The 23,602-nt window shown below is 45.3% G+C and overlaps 2 protein-coding genes across 3 annotated transcripts in view; one reads left to right on the top strand and one right to left on the bottom strand.

Annotated features, from left to right (window-relative positions):
• The window catches only part of LOC144144510 (uncharacterized), a 32,242-nt gene extending 9,040 nt beyond the window's left edge, over positions 1 to 23,202 (top strand). Inside the window, exons 4-8 of the mRNA XM_077675988.1 lie at positions 2,191 to 2,371; positions 4,568 to 4,680; positions 8,570 to 8,873; positions 10,336 to 10,612; positions 22,661 to 23,202. Coding sequence (XP_077532114.1) covers positions 2,191 to 2,371; positions 4,568 to 4,680; positions 8,570 to 8,873; positions 10,336 to 10,612; positions 22,661 to 22,925 — 1,140 coding nt within the window. The 3' untranslated portion in view covers positions 22,926 to 23,202. The remainder of the gene's footprint in view (positions 1 to 2,190; positions 2,372 to 4,567; positions 4,681 to 8,569; positions 8,874 to 10,335; positions 10,613 to 22,660) is intronic.
• On the bottom strand, positions 14,172 to 18,074 carry LOC144146006 (uncharacterized). 2 transcript variants are annotated; one of them, XM_077677906.1, is made up of 4 exons: positions 17,804 to 18,074; positions 16,647 to 16,923; positions 14,501 to 14,720; positions 14,172 to 14,272 (listed from the first exon to the last, which is right to left on the bottom strand). In XM_077677906.1, the coding sequence occupies exons 1-4, from the start codon at positions 17,983 to 17,985 to the stop codon at positions 14,187 to 14,189; spliced, it is 765 nt and encodes a 254-aa protein (XP_077534032.1). In that variant the 5' UTR covers positions 17,986 to 18,074; the 3' UTR covers positions 14,172 to 14,186. The 2 variants fall into 2 exon arrangements, with proteins under 2 accessions (XP_077534032.1, XP_077534033.1); XM_077677907.1 differs by lacking the exon at positions 17,804 to 18,074 and having other exon boundaries at positions 16,647 to 17,162.
• Positions 23,203 to 23,602: the final 400 nt, after the last annotated feature.

Genomic DNA, 23,602 nt, shown 5'->3' with positions numbered 1-23,602 from the left:
AAGTGGCAAGTTTGCCCTCCGCATTCAACAGTGCTTCTCGTCGGTAGAGATGAAAGCCGCCATGCGAATCAAATACCTCCGGACATTAAAACGCCCTGAATGCACTCGCTATATTTGCCATTGAGACATTCTTAATTTCTACAGCATTTGTGAGTCCGCTATTTGTTTTTCCTAATTTTTGCTTCTCACAAAAGGTTTCTTAAAATGGGGAGGTAGTGCCGTACAGTGTTGTGGAATGGGCATCCCCATTCAATTCCAGTTCTATTGCGAGAAATTCGAAGTTGCGGCAATTCCATTTTGTTCAACTCCTCGGAATGACTCGGAGTTAGTTTATCGAAGTTAGCAAATTCGCACTCCTGGAATGGACGAGCAGTTCAATTCCATTCCTTTAGTTCCTCAACATAAAAGCTGATTTTTTGTTGCTGTATCAAGTTATCGAGGAATGCAACGTGAATCTCGCGTTATAATACGCAGCTAAAACTGCAAATGTATGAAAAATACGTCACTTGTACCCGAAGTCTGGAGGTGGTAGGAGCCTGGTTACATATCTCGTGCAGAACCACCACCGTTCCATATAATGCAAAAAACTGCCACCCCTTTCCGATGAAAGTTTAGAGAACTGCGAAAGCTAAAAGAGTTTCCAACTTCATCTTAAAGTGCGTCCAACCAATCGTCAAATCTTCAAAGGCCGAAATCGCAAGCGAAGAACGAACCCATGGGACTATTTTTCGCGCTCTAAGTAAACGCATCTACGAAGGATCTAAATGTACACCGTTACGTGGTTTACGATATAACGGTGTACTACTGCACTCCTTCATTATCGATGCGTGTGTTGTCCTGTCTAGAACCGTTCCATTTTCGGAATTTTCAAGCGACCGTCTTGACACTGTGGAAGGCGGATTAAGAGAGAGAGGAGAAAAAACTTTATTTTCGGTCCCCGGTTTCATGTGTGTCCAGATATTTTATTTGGTCAAGCAACCGGTTTATGGGAAAATGTATTAGTTTTTTAACAGCAGTTCCCCTGAGCTGCAAAATACGCTGAATATTGTTAGCATCGAAATGTACTTGAACGACGCTAAACTCGACCTCGGACGTGCCAATCCTTACGACGATACGGTTAGGTTATACCTCAAGGGATCAGTATCATGGTGGGAGTATTTAGATCTCAAGCTCTCAAGCTCCCGCTCCCGTGCTTTCGTGGTGCCGCCGTCCCCCGATATAACCTAGCGAACGAAGTGGACGCCGAGGGCAGACGGGATGCAGCGAGCAGGGAAGCGGGGGAGCAAAGTGTGGCGACAGTGCGAGGGGGAAGGAAGTATGCCGCGGCCGCGCAGGACATGTGAGGGAAAACCGCGCTTAGGCTCAGTAGGACAACGTTACCACTCCCACATCCAAGCCTCACAAAGGATCAGGAAATAACCCTACGACTTCTTCAATCAAATACATATCCTCATCCCACCGACTTAACCTAATGTACCCAAGCGAATATTCAGCCGGATGCAAATTCTGCCAGCAGCCAGGGACACTCAGGCACATTATTGTAGAATGTAAAGTTACGCCAGGATTGCCACCCCTAATATTCCCTTCCCCCCACCCCCAAGAGCAGTGGGAGACACTGCTGTCAGCCCCTCCCTCCCGGACTAGCTCATCCTCGGCGAGAGGGCAGCCGTGGTCAAGACGGCCAATGGATTCCCGGGAATAGGGAACCACTCCCACATGATTTTCTGGTCAATGCTCCTAATAAAAGAAGTTCTCTCTCTCTCTCTCTCTCTCTCTCTCTCTCTCTCTCTCTCTCTCTCTCTCTCTGGGTTCAGTGGCGCCCTAGAAAAGAAACGCAAAACCAGGCATCAATAAAAGCAACTATCTAGTTTTTTCAACTTCACAAAAAGAACAGAAGCCCAGCACGCGCTGTGGGCTGAGCGTAAATCGCTACTTCTTCGTCCTCTTCGTTGCGTGGCTCATCCAAACCACGCGACATTTGCGCGGGAAGTTCAAAAACGATTCGCTACAACATGCTGAGGCGGCGACGAGCTGCGAGTTAACGCCAGAATAGCCAGCACCATCGTGCATTCGCTGATCAGGCGATCACTTCTTAAGACGCAGTAATGACTTACAAGACTTCAGTTTTCCCTGCGCACAAATTAATCGTCATGTAATTTTCGTTTGTTTGCTTCTCTTTTACATTTTCAGATTCTGCTGCAAACTAATAAGGACAAGCCGCACGACTTAAGCGAGCGATACCTCTCTGAACGCCTGAAGATCTGGGAGGAAGTACACCCCTTCGCTACTGGCTGGTCTCCGAGGCCGAGGGATGCCGCGGAGCTACTCAGCCGTTTTCGCCACATTAGGGAGGCGCTACAAAATGCCGATCGTGAGTGGAGTGCACTTCCGTTGAGCGATCCATGTTCCAGCCGGTTGTCTAGGCCACTAGATACACGGTGGTCACGTAATCTCTTGTAGACCTGGTCGCAGACTGACGCCCATTATCCCACTCTAGATAATGTCCGTACATGCGTAAAATGTGTATGCGGTCTAAGCGAGAAGATTTTTTTTAAAACAGCAGAGCTTTTGTTGCTGGCCGTAATGTGTGGCGCGTAACGCGTAACGTGTTAAACATTCAAAAAAATGTTGAGTGCTCGTAACCTCGTGCCTCACGGCGACCGCCGACCGTCCCAGGCACGCGCAGTGGCTCAAGCAACAACAAAAAAGAATTAGAGAAAACCCTGAAAACCGCCTCGCGTTGCCCAGCAACCAACAACGTCACAGCTGGCGCAACACCTGCTCCACGAAACCTCGACGCGACTCCAGGGACACCGCGCATGCGTCGTGCACGCACACGCCACTGCCACGCCCCAGCTGTCTTCAAGCGCTACCCCGCCCGTACTGCTTGGCATGAGGAACACGACGATATCGATGCATATGATGATGACTAGTACTAGGAAAGTGCAAAGCGACGACAGAACATCTAAACATACAATTGAAACTTGTACAAATATGTGGTGATGTGTTATTCAGTGCTCACGTAGAAAGAAATCCTGCAGCTGGTTCACCACTTGCGCGACTTAGTTCAAGCTTCGCCAGTTTTTATCTTTGCCATCGGCTTTCCGCATTATTATTTTTATATTTGTAATATACTGTTCGGATTTGGGTTACGTATGCTGAGTGACATTCGGGCCTACAATGTGCCAACAATAGAGTAAGCCTTAAAGACGATGTCCCGGTAGTAACGAACGTGATGCTGACTTTAGAAAAGCCTACAATTAGCGCAACCAGTCACGACAATATAAAGGCAACGGCTACATTACCGAGAAATGAACGTATTGAAAACTTTGGACAATAGCGGGTGCGCTTGCAACCTTGCGCACCGCACAGTCCTAACAGGACAGGCGTGTGAACATCAACAGAAATAGATTAGGAGATGCCATCACTTGACGAGGCTGGATGAATTGATCATAGAAGTACGTTCTCCAACACGAGACTAAGCTACGGAATAGTGCGCAATAGATGATGTAACTATGTAACGCTCAACTGCAGCGGGTCTTCGCGCAGTTCACCTATCATACTACAAGTCCCGATGTTCCTCAGCGAATCGGGTGCTGCCACTGTCCACTGTTACGAAATGAGGGAGGTATTTTAGATAGTAGGTTTCCAAACAGTGCCGTCTCCACTTTTTGGAAACGCGTTTTCCAATGCTCTATTCCGCGTTGCATATGCGGCGTTTGCCGCTTAGGTTCAGCAGTTATAAACAAAAGGCAATCTTCACACCATATACGCGCTGCATCACCGAATCGAAGAAGGAAAAGAATGTGGAAAAAGGCCCAGGCTTTGTTTGACCGGGCATAAGCCATGTACAGGCGACGACAACATTATCCGGCCCCCGCGTCAATGGCGACGGACCCTGTAAAATTTGGACGGCTATCACCATGAAATTTATTATCGCGCACCGTATGTTGATTTGGGGGAACGGGGGGGGGGGGGGATATGACTCTACAGCCCTAGCTCTCTCTTCGCGGTACAGAAGCAGATCTTCCGCCGACTTCGTGCCAGCATGGTTTACCTCAGGAAAATGGACTACTGCAGTCGCAAAAAAAAAAAAAAACATGAGATTGAGTTTGTTACGCGTGAGTGTACCACGACGGAAAGCTACAAATGTAAAATTTATTGCATTTATGTACAATGCAAAACTGATTTGTTCCGACGAAGGTGTGACAGAGATAGCTCGTTAAATCTATGCGCGTAGGTCTTTTCACAAACTTTTGTTGCCAGTACGAGGCACCTTACCACATGTCACAGCAACACCATTGGCGTGGTCTTTGCTTCTAATGGAAACAACATAGCCAGCTTAAACCCTCAGGCATACTTCCGGTTGCGCACGTCGCAGCTGGTTATTGCGTATTTTACAAGTTAAGATCATGAACCAATGCGTTGCATGCGTCTGCCCGCTGTGGTGACCTAATTATCTCGCCAAAAACTAAGTTCAAATGAATATTTTTCAAGCAACATTTTGAAATCTATGGTATTTTAACGCATCCGGATTATCTTACGAGATTATCCCCTTCCCTTGCAGCCGCAATGGCCCCCAAAGATGCCGTCAACAGCAAGGTCACCCCCTTCGCCTTGGCACGCATCTGCCGCTTCGGGCGTGTGAAATCGGACGAAAATTACTGTGAAAGCGAAAAGGTATGGCTATGTGCACGCACTAACTGCACGTTCGCTGAGCTTTTGCGTTCATTAAGACCAGCGGGCCAAAAAAAAATACGATTTACCGGAGAGAGGTCCACAGGAATATGCAATAGTGCCGCGTGTCGTCATCCGGTGGTGCCCAGAAGATTGGGGGCGGGAGTGGCTTTGTCGTCATCCATGCCCTCCCAGTTGTCAATGCGTAGAATTCCTTTCCGCGTACCCCCATAGCCAGGAACGTGTAACGCCCTGTATTTCCACAATAATGCCGATTTCGCGAAAGTTCCACCTGTAATTGTTGTAATAGCATAAACGGAGATAATTTCTGGAACGAAAGTTTCAAAAGTAAAAAAATAAGAAAAATATCGGAAAATGACGAGTAGTGTAGCGCCCTGCATTTCCACAATAATACAGATTTCGGGAAAGTTCAAGACGTAATCGTTATGGAAACGTAATCCTTTCATAATAATAACCCTCTTAGCCTTACCTCCGGTTTTTCTGTATTCAGAAAATAAACTTCAATTCCATTTAATTCAATTAAAATGGAGACAATTGGTCGAACGAAATTTTGAAAACTAAAAAATGAAAAATTAGAAAATTACGTAAAATGTCAAACCGTACGATGCCGTCTTTCCACAATAAGACAAATTTTGCGGAAGTTCCACTTGTAATCGTTATATTAGCGTAAATGAAGATAATTGCTCGAACGATATTTTGAAAAACGCTAAAAATAAGAAATCTATAAAGAAATTACGGAAAATGGCAAACCGTCTATGACCCGACATTTCCACAATAATGCAGATTTCACGAAAGTTTCAAATGTAATCGTTGTAACGGCGCAAGTTGAGATAATTTGTCGAACAAATTTTTGCAAAACTAATAAACAACAAAAATACAAAACAACCTATAACCGTAAAGCGTACAACGCCTTGCATTTCCCCAATAATTCAGATTTTGCGGTAGTTCCACGTGTAATCCTTATAATAGCGTAAATGGAGATAATTTGTAGGACAGGATTTAGAAAAACCCAAAACATTTGGCTGTAAAGAACCCACACTCAAGACAAACGGCATGAGAATGATACACATTAGTAGACAATTCTCTGAATTTCTGAAGAACTTTTTTCTGCTGTTGCGGCTCCGCGCTATCTTGCGCTCTCCGGTGCCCAAGTAGTGCGCCGAGCGCCGATGCCACAATCTCTACACCCTTTGGCCATCTCTCCCTACCCGTTTTTGTCTGTGAGGATGCGTTATTTTCGCGGACATTTTTGGCCTGCCGTACCCCATTGGAACGCAATCGGGAGATGCACACAGGGTCTAGAAGGAGGCAGCTTGGCCGTAAAATTCATACAAACTGGCCCAAAGGTTGCTGGGAAGATTTGTTTCAAACTCTACTTCCTTCTGGACCCGCCCAAGCAACAAACGATTAACACAAGCCTGTTTCTTTCTTAGCTACTCCTAATCTAATCTTAGTTAGAACTGTCACATTTCGCTTTAGGAATAAACACGTGGTAAAAAGTATCAGCTGTTACGTCCATACCTCCATTCACGACAGACCTCGACGTAGCATTAATTGAAAGCTTTTTAGGGGTAATTGTTTCTTATATACCACACTTAGGAGCTAGACGTAAACTTAAAAATGTTTAATCCACGACGGCACGAAGAGCGGAACGAAGTTGCAACAAAGAGGGCTGCGAGAAGGAATGCCACATTAGTACTAACTCTAACAACACAACTGCTCTCGAGCACTGCCCTATACACATTAACTCAACAGAGGCACTGCTTTGTTCTCTTAAGATGTGTCAACCAGGCATTGCCAAATAAACACCGGCGGATTTCAGGGGAAAACAAAGACCTCCTAGCGCACCGGATGGCCGGTGAGTCACTCGCCGTTAGAAGGCGCAGAGCATTAGCGGAGGTTTTTCAGCCGGGCGGGTGTGAGAGCCCCAGGAACGTTTCAACGGCTCGGTAAAGTCCAGACATGGAGGGGTGTTACACCCAGGGAACATGCTTCGCGCGTGATTAACAGATCAGCGAGTCGTACAAGGTGGCTCTTAACGTCATTGCAGATGACTACATACCTCGAGTGTGCGGTTGAACGCACATAGTTATGTACAATTGCTTTTATAAAATCTGAGGTAAAGTGCTTTGACAATACGCTGCTTCCACGAGAACCGACATTAAAAAATATGTCATAATGGTACGGGCGCCGATGAAAAATTATACCTCTTTAGAGATTTTGTGCGATTTGTTTGGCTAGGTTATAGTGCAAAGTAACAACGGAGAGCGCCTCCTGTAAGTTGCGCCGTAAGCTGCGCCGAATAGAGGTTTTGTAATGCCAAGCATCACGGCTCCTTTGAGTGACCCGACAACTGCTTCTGCCTCTAGAGTTTCCTTCTTCGCTGACAAACTTGTTGCTTCACTTAGCTTGCCGTGGGTGAGATAATCTGAAGCAGGTGCGATTGCTGCCACCCAAAACATGGCGCTACCGCAACTTGGTATTTGGTGGATATACAGGGTGATCAAAATTAAGTCGACAGGTTTTTCTGAAATTAGGGGCTTAGCTTTACGTGAAGACCACCTCTATAGTGAGGTTATGCGAACAACGGGAACACAGAATGAGGTGGCAATTATTGATGTCGGTGGCTTTATTAACTAAAACTGAATAATTACCTCTTCAGTGACTGCAGTAAGCAGGCATGTTTGTTTTAAAAAGTTGGACACAATCGTGTTTCTACGCAGTTTCATTTGGCAGAATCCTTCTAGCGCATCCGTACTAATCGAAAGCTGAAGTTTAAATGCCGTTTGCATGATTACGCATGCTAGACAGTGACGACCGCCGCAAAGCTCCTCCCTTTTGATCTGTGTTTCGACAGCGATTTTGCCTACTGCAGATTGCGATAACGCCAGCCAAGACTGAAAGGGTGCCAGTTGCCTATGCCTATCAATAGTTACCATATCAATAGTTACCATATCAATTGCATATATCAATAGTTACCACCTTAGTGGGTGTCCCATTGCGCATAACCTCACTGTAACGGTGGTCTTCACGTACATCTTAGCATCTAATTTTTTTAAATCTGTCAAGTTAAATTTGGTCACCCTGTATACGCTCACCCGTAAAATGGTGGGCACACACAGATGTAGTTATCCACTCTCATTAATCATCTAAAGAAAATATAGTGAGCGTAAACCGATTTTAATGTATATTCAATATTTCAGAAGGCTGGAGCAGCTCTTTACAAACTTCCGGAACAGTGAGCTCGGTGTGGTAAAAAAGCTCAGGTGGTTCTGCTTCCCTTCTGTGTTTATCTTCCGTTGTCCCTTCTTCCTGCCGACGTCTTACTTCAGCTTCCCGTTGAAATTTCAGTGTCGCCCTTTTAACATCCTTCGCGTTCCTCGCCCTTCACTTGCACTGCCACATTCCTCGCGCTAGTTTTTTTTACTAAACAAAGTATCTGCTTTGACTGTCGCGCACTGCTATATGTCTCGGCATTTATATTTATCAACCAGAAAACGTACTATACCAAAACATCTCCTAATGTGAATCAGAAAACAGGACTACATATTAGAACGAATTGTCAGTGTCAGCCCTCAGCGTTCAATTTTGAGCCATTAGAACATTGCAAAACACGTCGAATGGTTGCAACCTAGATTTCAATGAACTATACTATTATATTATTAAAAGTGGAACTGTTGCGGGCGCCGTGACGCACTTAGTGAATGAGTAGTTTGGTGAGCGTTTGATTCAGTGAGCAGTAGGAATTTGTACATTAACAGTACATCGGTGGCTGTAGGGGTTGCTTGAAAGCGAAAGCCTGTTTGGCCCCATTCAGGATGCCATCCACACCTTCTCCTCAACCTGAAGCCGAACGAACACACGTACGCAGGTCAAGAGAGCCTATGGCCGGAAGGACACCCTGACCGTGTTCGGCTACGCCATAGCGAAAGGCTTCGTATTCGCCCTGGTGAAGCTCACCGGGGCGCAGGTGTTGCTCACCAAAGGCCATGAGTGTGTCGACGATGGGGGTAATGGGGAAGACCAAGAGGACGATCTCCGCCGGCTTCGTGAAGCGAAAGTGACGGTGTACGATTGGAAAGAAGTTCGTGCAGAGCAAGATCTCGCCAAGTTCATGGCGGCGGATGTCGAGCACAGCTTAAACATCAGATTCGGCAGCCGAATCAACCTAACCGGTAAGATTTTCCTTATGCGTGCGGGTGGAATAGTGCGTCGGGGATTGAAGACAGCGTGAAGTTGGTTGCAACAATTATGTGTAATGTACATTAGTATTGTTATGATTTATTTGTTTTATTGGTTGTTTAGTAGATTGATTGATTGATTGATTGACCGATCGATTGACTGATTGATCGATTGATTGATTGATTGATTGATTGATTGATTGATTGATTGATTGATTGATTGATTGATTGATTGATTGATTGATTGATTGATTGATTTATTGATTGATTGATTGATTCATTCATTCATTTCCTGGCATGCACCAACCTCACCTCAGCGAACCTAAGCAAGTGCTTCCATTAGAATTGTGACCAGCGTCAACTAGGCATGTACAGTCAAACCTCGATATATCGAACACGGGTATATCGAATTATTGCCCATATCGAACACTTTGTATATCACGCGGAAAATCACACGCATTTTTAATTTTTTTATTTCGAAATGGGACGGTCATGAAATGGGTATATCGAACTCCGCCACCCCAGACTGCCCAGACCGCTCGCGCTCTGTTGACAGGCGGCGAGCTATCGCGCAGTGCCCTCGATGGTAGCGGTGGCGCGATGGGCGTTCCCGACTGCTGCGCATCAATTGCACCGAAGCACAATTGGACGGTGCAAAAGGAGAATGCGAGCTTGAAGAAACCTGGGGCGAGCTGGAGCGCTTTGTTGGTGCTGAGCCACAAAGCATGTGCATTGATGACTTTGTTGGCGATGACGACAGCACCGGAACGACTGCGCAGTTGATGGATGTGGAGATCCTAGCGGAGGTTACTACTGAGCGCACAAGCGAAGACGCTGTCGAGGTTGTACCCGCAAACGCTGATAGTGCCCCGCTCCCGACTTCGACCGAGGCTTCAGCGGTTTTCGCCTTACCGCACCGTTACTGCAGCGCTATTGAAGACACCGCCCTGTCACTTGTGGAACATTTGGACTACGTTGAGAAAGTCGTGTATAACAAGCCAGGCTACCCTGCTGCAGTACTTTAATCCAAATGAACAAGTATTTTGAAGCACCAAATGAGTATTTACTGCACAATTCGTTCATTTATTGATTTGTACCCGTTTATGACGCGTTTTTTATGTGATTTTATGTATCTCATTCTGGTTATAACGAACTATATCGTGGGCACCGCGCTGTTCGATATATCGAGGTTTTACTGTATTTTATTCTGCTCTTGGTAGATATTAAGTCTTCTTCGTACGTGTTAAGGCATAACAAAATGCACAGTATTCATGACACTCCCACGCTTCCGTAATACTACCATTTCGAGGACCCGCACAGGCGTGGTGTAATCAGAGGTCCAGACATCATTTTTCTTAAAAAAGGGCGTATTGAAGTTTGAAGCCGTGGAATGAAGTTATAGTTCACATGTTCTTAATAAGCATTTTGACGCTTATCTTTTTCTCTCTCATTCAAGACTTGGATCAGTCCACCGTAACCGTCATTCCCCTGGGCGGCTGTGACGGCAAGGACTTCAGCTACAGTCAAGCGGTGACCTCTCCATGGGCCCTCCTGTCATCAAAGCTGCGCTCGTGGATTTCAGCGGAAGAGCTGTCGGACCGCCCGGCAACAATCGCTGGAATAGACGTCTTTGGTTCGCCGGAGTCTGCCGACGATGCCTGTCTGCTCATTGACGAGGCGATGGTCGAGGTCGATGCGGTCTTCACTGGGCTCTACTATCCGTATACGACCGCGTAAGAGCACTTTTTCTTCTTGCTCTTGGCGTTCTGATTCGTTGTGTACATCGTTAGTTGAATCATTTGACATTCACATTTTCTGAAAAACTGACATTTGATGGCCTTGTTTTTCTTGGATCGTATGCAAAGTGTGGGGACATTGATAAAGCAGCGCCCTTAGGGGCAGGTGAGTGTTTCGAAGTAAGCTGAGGAAATGTGCATTTTAGAAAGTTTCCCGCAGTGCCGTTTGTGGCGGGATAATTCGCCGGCTACTAGTTCAATGTAGTACCTATTGCTCCTCCTGTGTATAGCAGAAATGTAGTACGCGCAAAGGTTATCGAAACAAGGATGTTTTAGCGCATACTATTCGACATCCAGATGACCTTTATTGAAGTTACAATCCTCAAAATAAAGCCACTCCACCCATTTCGGCGTAGAATGTTGTGTAAAGACCACCATACACAGTAAACGCTTTTACTCCCTCTTTAGCCGAAAAGGGTGTGAAAATACTCCCTCGTGGCAGACCCCTTTAAAAGGTATTTTGACAGAAAAGGGCCCAAGGATGAAAAAAAGGTCGTACTTGCGAACTTCCTAACACCATGAAATGAGGGTGTGGACAGCGCAGCTACGCTGGTAATCGGCTTAGCGCGCAGAACGACAAACAGACGCATTCAACACACGCGAGTAACAGTTGTACCAGAAATGAATTCAGCCAGAAGACCAAGGGGATGCACGGGGAGAACGAGTATTTATTTATTTACCGTGAAAACACGCCTGCTTTTCTGCTTTCATAGCCAGCAGAGGAATGTCAATGGATTGAGTCGATGCGATTCTCAGAAAAATCAAAAATTTTAGCGCTCAGTTTGAAATTACGCATTTTAATGTCAGAATAAAGGAATCAGCATGCGGATTTGCCAAAACTTTTTAATCGTGGGGCGGAGTGGGAAAAGTTCCGGAGTTATTACTTTCAATAAGTCATATCATTTTATTAAATACCAAACAGCTATTCCATACCCTTTCAACAAGAAGGGTGTACATTATTTCAACACCCTTATTGCTACATGGCTTTAAAGCCACAAATCTGGGCGTTGGAACCCAAGAAAAAGGGTGTGAAAGACCTCCAAATTCGGATGTCTTTTCTAGCAGTTCCAAGGGTGTACAACATTTTTTTTTTTTTTTGCAGCGGGGAGATGTTCTGCACCTCACGGTATTTAAAACAATACGAATTCGTATAACTTATTAACCGCAGTGCTGTAATAAGCTTGAGCTTTTTCCTGTGGCGTTAGCAAAAAAAGTACCTAGAAAAGTAACTGCGCCGCCTGCAAAGGGTGAACCACCACCGATACGGTTTCATAGCATTCAAGCCTGCTTTCGCGCTAGCGCGGGTGTGATCACAAGGGGTATATGCGTGTACGCACTTCTCAGGATACCATCTTACAGTTGATAGTATTTGGGCTCCTAAAACACAAACATGCGGCGCAGCTTGCACTAATGGTGCAAGGCTGGAAAAACAACAGACCTGGAGATAAACTAGCACCCCCCCCCCCTCCCCACCTCCCTGAGATCGGCTGTCAGTTTGGGGGACCAACCGGGACGGCCGTGTAAAATCCGGCTAAACTTGACCTCACCCCTCAGCAATGAGCCTATCTTAGCAAGAACATCGCAAAACTTAACTTATAAAAGCTAGCATAACCTACTTCAACTGAACAAAACCGGAAGAAGCTAGGTCGACTCCTAGCTGCGCTGTTTCTTGCAACTTAACACCCATTTCACACCCTTTCAACACCCTACCAAAAACTGAGGCCGTTGCATTCGGTGAACCGCCTTTTCGTCCCGCATAAAGGGTGTAAAGCTACAAATAAGGGCCTTGGAACCTACGAAAACGGGCGTAATGACTTCCCAACACCCTTATTCCAGCTGTATTACACCTTTTTAGGCGATAAAAAAAGGGTCTAAAAGTTTACTGTGTAGACACAGGAACACGGTCTCGCAAATTTACAAAACATTTCTTTTTCCGGATACTGCCTGGCTGCACTGGTGTGCGTTTATAGAAGTCCTCCCTAATACAAAAGGCTGCCTGTTGCCAGGCAATCGCTGTTTTAAAAGACAGTACGACAAATATTTTGTGATATGCCCACATCCTTGTTCTAATTACTTATGACGGAAGCTGTTTACGAATTTGAAATATACCCTTTCCTCGTGAATAAACAAGAAAATCTATCATTATAAAGTAGTCGAAACTTAAGCTGAAATATACGAAGTGAGATCAACACGGGAGGCGGAAATTAGGTACCGCCTGCGCTTGTGATATGCATTGGCTTCTATAGGCATCACCTGTGCCCGCCAAGTGAAGGCAGAACCTGTAATTGCGGAAACTGCTTAACCCGTGTCTCAGGGGCCGTCCGTAGTCCTGAGCCACCTTAAAGGGCTTCTTTACCTAACTTCCCTCGATAATCCTACGGGCGCATTTATGTGGCAGCTGTCCTCCCTTTTTTTACCCGCGGTTTCTTCAAGTAAAACAATGCACAAATTGAAGGGAAAAGCTGACCATGAGGCAAGCGTATCTAGTTGTGAACTGGAGCGGAGGAAGGCTTAAATCACCAATATCCTTCAGCAGGGGCGCCGTCATAGCATCGGCACTCCTTTGGCGACCTGGGCTTCGCCCAATGACCTCCATCGTATGGCAGATCTAATCCACGATTAATCTCCCATCGCAACCATCGTCCTTAACCGGACAGGGAGAAAAACCGAAGTTGGTCTAAATAATGGATTTGCATCCCCATAAAACTAATATACCAGTCTTTGGGGTAGCACCTCCAAAATATTCTGGTAAATATGTATGACGTCACGGAATCTTGTTTGTGCGATTGGCGGCCGCCGACTTAAGCAACCACCAAGAAACATTCATATCCCTCCATCATATCACTTGAACGGCGACGTGCAGTTAACAGAGCGATATTTGTTTCCAGCGCTGGCCTATAGATTGCTTGCACTGACGTCACCGTGGGGGCCATCTTTGCCCTTACAAAAATGATTGTTGAGTTTCATAAGAAATTTTGTTGAATTCACTCAACAAACATTGTTGAGTATCCAAAGAATTTCTGTTGAGATTGTGTTGAGGATTTGTTGAGTTTTTCAGGAAAAGTGGCCACCGTGGTTTCATTGATTTTCCGTTGAATTTCTTACATCGAATTCCCATTGAGTTTCTGTTGCCTTTCCGTTGAGTCTCCACTGAATTTCGTATTGATATTTTGTCGAGGTTTTTATGAGTGCCCAATGTGTTTCTGTTGATATTTTGTTGAGATTTTTACGAGTGCCGCATGCGTTTCTGTTGATATTTTGTTGAGATTATTACGAGTGCCCCATGCGTTTCTGTTGATATGTTGTTGAGTTTTACACGAATGCTCTATGTGTTTCTGCTGCGATTTCTTTCAAAGGTTTTTGCGATCATTGTAGGTTGAACAAGAATCTACATTTTATCGCACCACCAATACACGAGTTTATGGTGTGGCAGTAGTGCATGTCATGTGACTAAAAATTCTGCCTCATGCAGACATGCAAAAAGAAAAACAAGGTGTTCAGCGTGCACTTTTTACTTTATTTCCCGATTCAAAAGCGATGATAGGTTATTTTTTATGTAACCGGCGCTCACACCTGGAAACTTCTGGCCCGTGTAGCCTGCAAGAGATAGAATGAATTTATGATTTACTATAAAAAATGAAAACGTGTTCAGCAAGTTCTCAGAATTAGTAATAAAAGTGAGCAAAAATAGACACTTTCCCAAAAAGCATAAAAGGGATGCACTGATCTCACTGTGCACATGAAGAAAAACGGGTGATTAGCTACAAGTTGACAAAGATGACAGCTTTGTTCTTGGCACTCTAAATGCAAATCATGTGCACTCACCGACCACAGCCTTCACCCGCACCTGGTCCAACCCTGGCTTTGTAGGAGCGTCGCCCTGGGCTTTGCCTTTCCCTCCAAAGAGAGTTTTCCCCTTGAGCTCCTCCGGAGTGAAGACATGGCGCAAAAGAGCCCTGGCAAATTTGCCAGGGCCACTCGCACACGCATGCACCAGCTGATCCAGGTACCCCTTCTCAATTAGCACACCGCCCCCAATGTCAACCTGCGAGCAGAAAATAAAACCGAAACAGTTGAACCAACATGAACTCCAGGATCGAGACAATGAAGAGTTTGAGTACCCATGAACAATTTCTCAGAATATTACGGTAATTCATTTACAGATTTTGGCATTGATCCACTAAAAATTCTTTTCGAATAGATTTAATTTAAATGTATATTTTTAGTTTTTATGGGTGAACATGCATACCTCAACATGCTTTCGGCTTGTTTAAACAAGCGTTTCAAGAATTCATTAAAGTGTTTGCCAAGTGCCCACTGCAGTACACCGTGGGTGTATTGCTTTGTGGTAGAAAGGCCAAAAAAAAACCAGTTGGGTGCTGTTAGTTCAATCTGGATGAAAGGTTATGTGGTAAAATAGTCAGATGGCTGTAATGCACACAAAGTAGGCAGTACGATGCCTTGCCCTGACTGATGCAACTATCCATAAAAAACTGACCTTTTTTTAGCACCCGATTCAGCAAAATAAAATGAGCAGACTGTTATTGATTTTTTAAATTATTTAAATTGAAGAGTGAACCCTAGTTACAACTAGGCCAATTTGCTCCTTCATTTTTTCATTGGCTAGCAGTGCACAAGGGTCATACGCAAAATGTGGTTTGCGGCGTGGTGCTAGCAGGAACTTTTTGTGTGGCTGGTGTTCTTTCTGCAGGATTGTGGGTTTGCGAATGCCTTGTCGTAAGGAGTACCCAGCATTGTTTTTGGTTCGAAATTCCGCACTGCGCTGTTCACGCCTCCTACAACCACAGACACGAAGCAGGCTGCACGACAAATGCTAGCACAGCGAGCTAGCACAGCGTGACAATTGGACAGGTGCGGACAGCGGCTCAGATAAGGACGCCTGACCTTTTTATCCTCAATTGATGTTTATTTTCGGAAATCTGGGAAAATTGCCGTCATTGCCTTTTACTTGGCGATGTTCAGAAGCTACTTGTCCGGGCAGGCGTGATTACGTCGTTACTGGCTGCACCAACAATCAGCGTAAGCGCAAAGTGCTCATGCAAGAACCGTGCGAAGTGCACCATGACAAAACAAGTGTCTGCATGTGCGGAGTCTATTGGCTGCACAAATTTCCTGCGTCGCTTGAGTGTCACCGTAAATGGGTCGTCGCGCTAAATCGCAGACTTAGAGCCTGGCAAATTTGCCAGAATGAGCCCGGTGGTACGCTGCTTTTGGAAGCGCTGTTTAATCACCCTCATGCTCAATCCTTATCGCACGTTTCTGTTCTTTGGAGGTATGTTTGGTCCGTTTCATCGACGGGAAGCCATCGAAAATCAATCAGACACTTATGCTGCAGCTTGGGTACGCGAAAAATTCTCAAGTAACCCTTGTGAAAACCGTGCTGATATTCGAATGTGATATTATAAATAATTAGCAACTTGAGAGTGGATGAAATGTTCCCTGACCTAGCGTATGGTGCTTGTTAGGAAAATTTAATGGTGAAGTACCGTCCCTGATTTAAAGACTGGTGCTACCTCGGCTATCCTCCAATCACTGAGAATAGTGCCTGTCATGAGAGACTGCGAAAAAAGTGCCGACAAAATCTACAGACTGCGGTATGTACTTTTCGGTATAGTGTGATTAATAACAGTATGATCTGAAGTAGATAATATTGTAAGCTTACTTAAAATGGAAAGTAGCTCCACACCAGTTTGTATTGCAAATTCAAAACCATATCGAAAATCCTAAATGTTTGCTTGGCTTGATTACATACGGATACTTGCTTCAAAGTCAGTTCAATTTCTATTCTTGCACTTTAGCCATTGGCCCCAGATTCGCTTCAATATCCCTGCTAAGCAATGACACACTCAAAATGCACAACACTGCTTCATGAAACTGTTTCAAATAACCAGGGGCTAGAGCACTGCTAACAGGTATACATTATGACAGGTTCCAACATGAAATAACTAACCTGAAAGTACATAATCATTGGGTGCACTGATGTGGCAGCGGTGCCTGGACCGATGCGTTGAACAAATGCGCTGGCTTCTGAACGGGTGGTCCAAGCGGCCAGATGATGGATGAAGGATTGACTATTCCTGGCGGCAAAGCGTACCCAGCACCAAGGAAAGGCCAGGCAGTACTTGGGCACAGCAGGTGCAGTGTCAGTTGGCCACGGAGGGCCCTGGCAAAGCCTTTGAAACTGGACTGAAAGCCAGCCAGCCAACCCGGACAGCCAGCAGCAGCACCTGAAAGTGCATAATCTGTGAGTGTGGTGGCACTTGATGAAATACAAGAAAAGCACACACAAACCACGAATGCTTACATTAAGCAGATTATTAATCGTTAATGAGTAACCTCCAAGGCCCTAATAAGAACATTCCCGCAACACCCAAACTGAAATTTAGGTCACAGTAATGTATTTATTAGGCACGCAGGTTCTGTGAGTGGGGTATGCCTGATATATGCAAAGCTCACTGCTATGCTAATTTGCATGGAACGCTTGCAAGCAGCCCATATGCATCCCTAGCTTTCAATCGGAACTGGTGTGTACTAGTTGAGGCTCCTCCATTTCAATGCCTAGCTTGCCTTTGCAAGTTCGATTCTCCAATATAAATAGAGTTGAGTGGGCAGGCGCCCCTGCGAGACCACGCGCGCGCATTTCACCTTCAATTTCCACGTATGTGAATGTGAGCTTCACGAGTACGGCACGCATACCACGACGCATATCGCGGCCCGAAGACCACGAGACGGGTCGCGACGGCGGCAGCCGGTCTCGCGAGCGTAATAGCTGCGAAGCGCACTGCACGGAATTAGCAGTCGCCGCAAAGGCACTGTTTGAGAGACACATAACAAACAAACGCCCCGGTGTTTCAAAGCCTTGCGTGATGTCAAATAATTAGCTGGCGCGTTCTACAGCGCGAGCATCGCAACAAAGGTCTAGCTTCAGCGTAAATTGATGCTGACGGCTGCGGAAACGGTAGACTGGTAAATCCAAGGCGCCAAACAAGTATGCTATGTCGCATAGGCTCTGAGAGCAAATGAGATGGGGGTCTACCGAATAACTGACCCATAAGCACCAGAACTCGTTCCGAACAAGAACAGAAAAACAAAAAAATGCGTACTCACCCCAGCAGAAACGACGTTTCCCGCCTAAAATCCTTCTTCACGCTCGTCTTCCCCTTCAAGGACACCGACACTTTGTTCGGACGCAATGTCATCCACCTTTGACGCGCGATGATCGTTGAGGCGATGATCGTTCTTCCCGTTCCCGCGTGTTCAACACACGCGTAGGTTGGAAGGGCAATCATCACCCTATAAAGCTTTTATAACTATGATTTAAGCTTGAAATAGATAAAACTGAACAAATCGCCCCAGCTACCACTCCGCACAAAACCAACTCCATCATGGAGGAAAAAAAAGCTTAGGAGAGGCCCCCAGCTATCCCCGCGCATTGGCAAAAGTGTGGAGGAAGTCACGTGTTTTCGGCGGCCATTGGAAGTAGCGTTAGCAACGGCGTCCTAGCAACAGCCCGCCCGCCGTTCGCCAGTCATGGAGGAAAGGCAGCGCCTGCCTTGTCGTCCGATTGCGAAGATTGCTGCTTCGCTTTGCTGCGCTGTGGTCTTGCGGAACTCGAAAAGGATGCTGCGAGTTGCGACAGCTGCGCCGATGTGAATATGTCATTTAATTTCTACTTGCAAGTGCACCTTGTACCGCGTCAAGCTATTGCTCCGGCCGGTCGCGATCACGACGCGCCTATTGAAGTGCAGATACAGATATCGTGAACGCGCCGTCCCGTCGTACGCGCGGACACCCGTCTGGTAGATTTTCGGGGAGTGATACACGGTGTGCAGTACGTAGGCGACTTGCAACCGAACGATTCGCAACTCAATTTTTTGGTTATCGCCGCCGCAATATATAGTTTGCTAGGCCGGCAATGCGCGGCAGTGCTTTTGCAACTGTTACAAGGTAGATTCCCAGTTGATATAATTCCATCGTCCTATTACCTTAGTAGGTGTCCGTCTGTTGACTGGAAGAGTGCTGAATCTGGATCTTTTTGTGGTCTCGCTCTGGATTTCGCTTTTCAACGCTTCATACTGCGAGGTTAGTGTATGAACGTTTTCAACTGATATCACCTTGAATTTATTGACACTGAGACAAGTTAAAACTTGGCGAAAAAAAGTTTATTGACGCCACCCACCCTCTCATTTTTTTTTTACTCAATAAAACGGTTTGCCTCCTCCTCCTGCTCCTCCTCCTTCGCAAAAAAATCTATCGAAGGCACGCGAACAACGGTAAAAACATTCCACATTTTTTTTAGCGTGAAATCTGCATGAAGTACTGCTTACCTATATATATAGAACGGCCGTTTAATTGACTAGTCATCTCTGGGATTGCCAGTGAAACTGCAACGCAAACTTGGGCACTTTCCAGTCCGGTAGCCGCACGGCGTTCGCCCACTGTTTGCGGCGTTCTCCATCGCTTGGGAACCTATAAACGGCGGCGATTGCAAACAAAGGATGAATGCACACCAATGTACAGCAATACTTGTCAGCGGAATGATGCACTAACCGGTGGAAAGTGACGCCCAATTCCTTGGGTACCGATCGCGACTTGCAGCCTGGCACCGAGCATTGCGGCATTGTTAGAGCGAGCCGCTTCGCAAACCTGCTGCGGCCACACTAAAGACGTGTAACAGTGTAACCGCGCGTTTAGGTTCACGGTCACGCGCTGCAAAACGGCCTTCTACCTGCCTATCAGCTGATTTCCGCCGGCTCGGCGCTGGCAGATGCAGACGACAAGAGAGGCGATACAGGACGGAGGAGGCGGAGAAGGCGCACCGAGAGAGAGAGGCAAAAAGAGTCCGCCAATGGCATGGCGGGCCAATGGTCCGCCATTCGACTTACAGAAATGGCGTTTCCGGCTGCGCTGGGTGTGACGTCAGGGCCTCTCCTAAGCTTTTCTTTCCTCCATGAACTCCATAAACAAACACACAAAAAGGGAGTGATAGTTGCCAGACTGCAATAGCAGCATTTCTGTGTTTGACGAAAATTGTGTTATTGGTAATTAACTTCCTGCTTTTAAAGTATTAAAAGTGTTTATAACTTGAATTTGAGGTTATTAAACACAAAAGCGAATAAAAGTAAACTAACTGACATTAATACTTAAATTGTAAAGAAGGTTTTAAAGTTAGTTTTGGTTTTGTTTTCACGGCGGGTTTCTCTACAGAGGAGGTGCGAGAAAACGAACTACTTTGGGTTTAGGAAGAGGGTGCAAACGTCGGTGTGATTGAAAGCAAGGAACAGGCGCTTACTATGGTTTTAAAAAAGAAGAGGTAATAAAACCTTCATCAGGAAAAAAAAAGAAACGTCCGACGAGGATTCGAACCACGGACCCTCAAAATAGTAATCGAAGACGTAACCACTCGGCCATACAGGCGGGACTTCAGCGGATGTCTAAAATGACTGTATAACTACGTAAGCCGGCAATAAAAATTGTCGTTTGTGTCTAGTCAATGCTGCATTTTTGGAATTCTGGCAGTTCTAACGCTTGTTTCTCACGCACCGATCTTGCAGACGAGGTCACATTGTTAGTACTCCGAGCGATTGAGCCGGAGCTCCCTTATTTGACTCAAGCAAAGCTATCGCAGGTCACCCGCGATCTTTTCTTCGCAAGCCACGGCAGCCACGAAGGAAATGGCATGCCGTTGGAATTGTGGCGTTGGTAACGCTTGTTTGTCACGCGCCGATCTTGCAGACAAGCAACATCGCGCTAAAACTACAAGCGATGTCACTCCTGGCATGTCAGGCGCATACAGCAGGGAAAACCTCTGAGTTTGTAACAAGTTGGGGATAATGCAAGGCAATATTAAAGAGACCGAAGCATGTGGTGGCGGCGACGTAATAAGTGCAGCAAACAGGTACTGTGGGCGGCAGCGACGAGCGAAAAAGATGTAACATGGGCCGCCCCCGCCGGCCTGCGCAGAAATGGAAACACGCAATCGAAAAAAACTGTCCGGCCGATTCAGTTTGTTGTTGACGAAGAGCAACCGAGGCTTCAGCAACAAACGATTGTGCTTGCCGTGGTATGAGTCAAAGCATATCTTGACATCGTTGTCGTTATGCTATCGTCCGTCTAGAAGGGAAAAATCAGAACGCAAACGTTTTCGTCTAGCGTCTATACCAGATATAGACGCTGCTGTTTAATGATATCTGGAGACAAATTTTTAGCTGGTGGTGAAGCAGCGGATATTTTGTAGTATGGACAAGTGAATTTTATGGGTTAACTGAATGGCTGAAATTGAAATATGCACTCTAGAAACATTGATAAAACAACAGTATAAACAAGAATTTGAATTTTGTTCGATCACACTGAAAGTGCAAGTTATCAGAGTTTGTACTGTACTTTACCTTGTGCTGTATCTTGTACTTTGCATGCTTCCAATGCTGACAAGGCAGAACATATATTGTCTGCGAGATGTTACACAAAGCATCAGACATGTCGCGCTGATTTGTGCGATATGTGACATGTTGTAAGAATACCTTGAAGACATGTTGCAGAACGTCTAGGACTCATCGTTGAAATCTTTATATCATGAACATGTTGTTGATCTTCGACATGTTGTTTGACTCTTTACGATATCAGACCTTTATAATCTTGCAGTATATCGACATCTAGTAGAAGTCCTTATCATTAAAGACATGTCGTTATACTTATTCGACAAGTCGTTGAAATCTTTGCGATATTGGACCTTCATGATGTTGAGGACAACGAAATGTCGTTGAATTCATAAGGTGCCGACAACATGCTGTAAAAGTTATGTGATTTTCGTTGAAATCTTTGTGATATTGAAGACATCTCGAAATCGTTATGATATCATGCATGTCGTATGGATATGCCATATTTTCAGCTGGGATATACGTACCGGTACAAGAAAGCGCTGAAAGCTGGCTACCTGTACAAAATGCAACTTCCTTGAAAAATGCAACTTATTTAATACACTCACACTGCACAAAAATATGCTAAGATGCTGCCTAATTAGGCTCATACATCCAGGACAGTGGGTATTAAAGTTTTAGTGCACGTGGCTGTCCATGTCGAAGAAGCATGCAGATAGTATTTGGCATCAGTTGCTGATGACTTGCCCACAAATAATCACCATGAGTCACTGAAAATACAACAAAAAGTCAACAAGAACTCCACAATAGAAAAATCATTGTGCGGACCACAACAAAAATTCCGTTGTGTTCTCAATGTGTAAACTCAATGAACATTGAGTTTCACAAATAATCACCATGAGTCACTGAAAATACAACAAAAAGTCAACAAGAACTCCACAATAGAAAAATCATTGTGCGGACCACAACGAAAATTCCGTTGTGTTCTCAATGTGTAAACTCAATGAACATTGAGTTTCACAAATAATCACCATGAGTCACTGAAAATACAACAAAAAGTCAACAAGAACTCCACAATAGAAAAATCATTGTGCGGACCACAACGAAAATTCCGTTGTGTTCTCAATGTGTAAACTCAATGAACATTGAGTTTCTGTTGATTTTCCGTTGAATCAATGAGAACTCAATGAAACGTCAACAGAAATTCAGAACCCATTTTTGTAAGGGTGGGACCCGCAAGCACGGCGAAAGGCTGCACACTTATCTGGCGCTCTTATCTTTCGAAGCACTAAAAAAGCTGGAAGTGGGTCAAAAGAAAAGGTTGTGATGACGTCCTGTGCAATCTATGAATATTATGTCCCTCGTCCCCATACACGTTACTCTAGCGCGAAATAAACTTTTTACGCGTTTATGGCTTTTTTTTTTTTAACGAAACGCTGTCATGGGAAAGAAGTGCGCTGAGTGAGATACCGAGGTTAGTTCTTTCGAACTGAATGAGCTTGCGTTCTGTCTTCAAGGCTCCTTCAATGCTCTAGAAGCGAATAAGCTAATTGTTTCGTAAAAGCATTAGGACTCTTCTTCATTACAGGACCAGCGGATTGACACGGAGGATTCCCAGCGCCAAGCGTTCCCGCCCGCAGGGGAACCAGCGCGTGCTCCCACAGGGGCTGCAGCGATGCTGGCGTGTACTGGCGATGAGGGCAAACTCTTGGCGTGATGAACCAAACGAAGACACGACTTCCGGCCAGAGAGCGAACTCCAACACAACGCGGTCGTGGCGTGAGCCAGGGCACGTGGGAACTGCTTATACTTGGAAGGAGCCGGCATCCGGGGCTTGGCGGAAGTCGGACTGAATGAACGCGCGCCGTCTAGCCACACCAATGGACTATATACGATTTACGGCCTTCTTAGGTTTCAAATTATTTCTTGCGGTTTCAAATTCGCTGCTACAATTCGTGGTAGTTTTACCCTAGTTATAAATTTTGTCGCCACAATTAATGAGGCTTTTCCTCTGAATCACATTTACTGCGAACGTAGAAAGTAAAATAAGAAAATTCTAACAATTGCGTCTATTGTGGATTGCACTTCTTTAGCATCGTGCTAAAGAAGTGCTAATAAATCAATTTTACGCCGACCGTGGTTGATTCACGCCAAAGTCTGTTCTGCAGAACTTACCTGAAATACGTCAGGACGGACTCAAGTTACTCCATTTTCAGCGCTCAAAGTGCAATAAATATACCGTTTCAAAATATCTACCTATCTGCAAGCATGGCAAGGGGCGACAGAACGTTAGATACAGATGAGGTCAAGATGTTTGCGGGGATAAATTGGTCTTAGTTAGCACAGGACCGGGATAATAGGAGATCCTTGGGAGAGGCATTTGCCCTGCATTGGGCGTAGGCAGGCTTGTGATGATGATGATAACATTGTGATGAAATTATTTTATCTGAAGCTAGCATATTTACTGAGCTTAATGTGACTCAAATATCCAATGTATGCCATGTTTTCTGCAGTTCATTCGGATGGTAGG

This window comes from Haemaphysalis longicornis, unplaced genomic scaffold (genome assembly GCF_048455015.1).
Source record: "Haemaphysalis longicornis isolate Haplotype H1 unplaced genomic scaffold, Haemaphysalis longicornis Haplotype H1 scaffold_7, whole genome shotgun sequence".
In the NCBI taxonomy this organism is placed as follows: domain Eukaryota; kingdom Metazoa; phylum Arthropoda; class Arachnida; order Ixodida; family Ixodidae; genus Haemaphysalis; species Haemaphysalis longicornis.
Note: the sequence above shows the minus strand (reverse complement) of the source record. Positions and strands in the feature narration are given on the sequence as shown.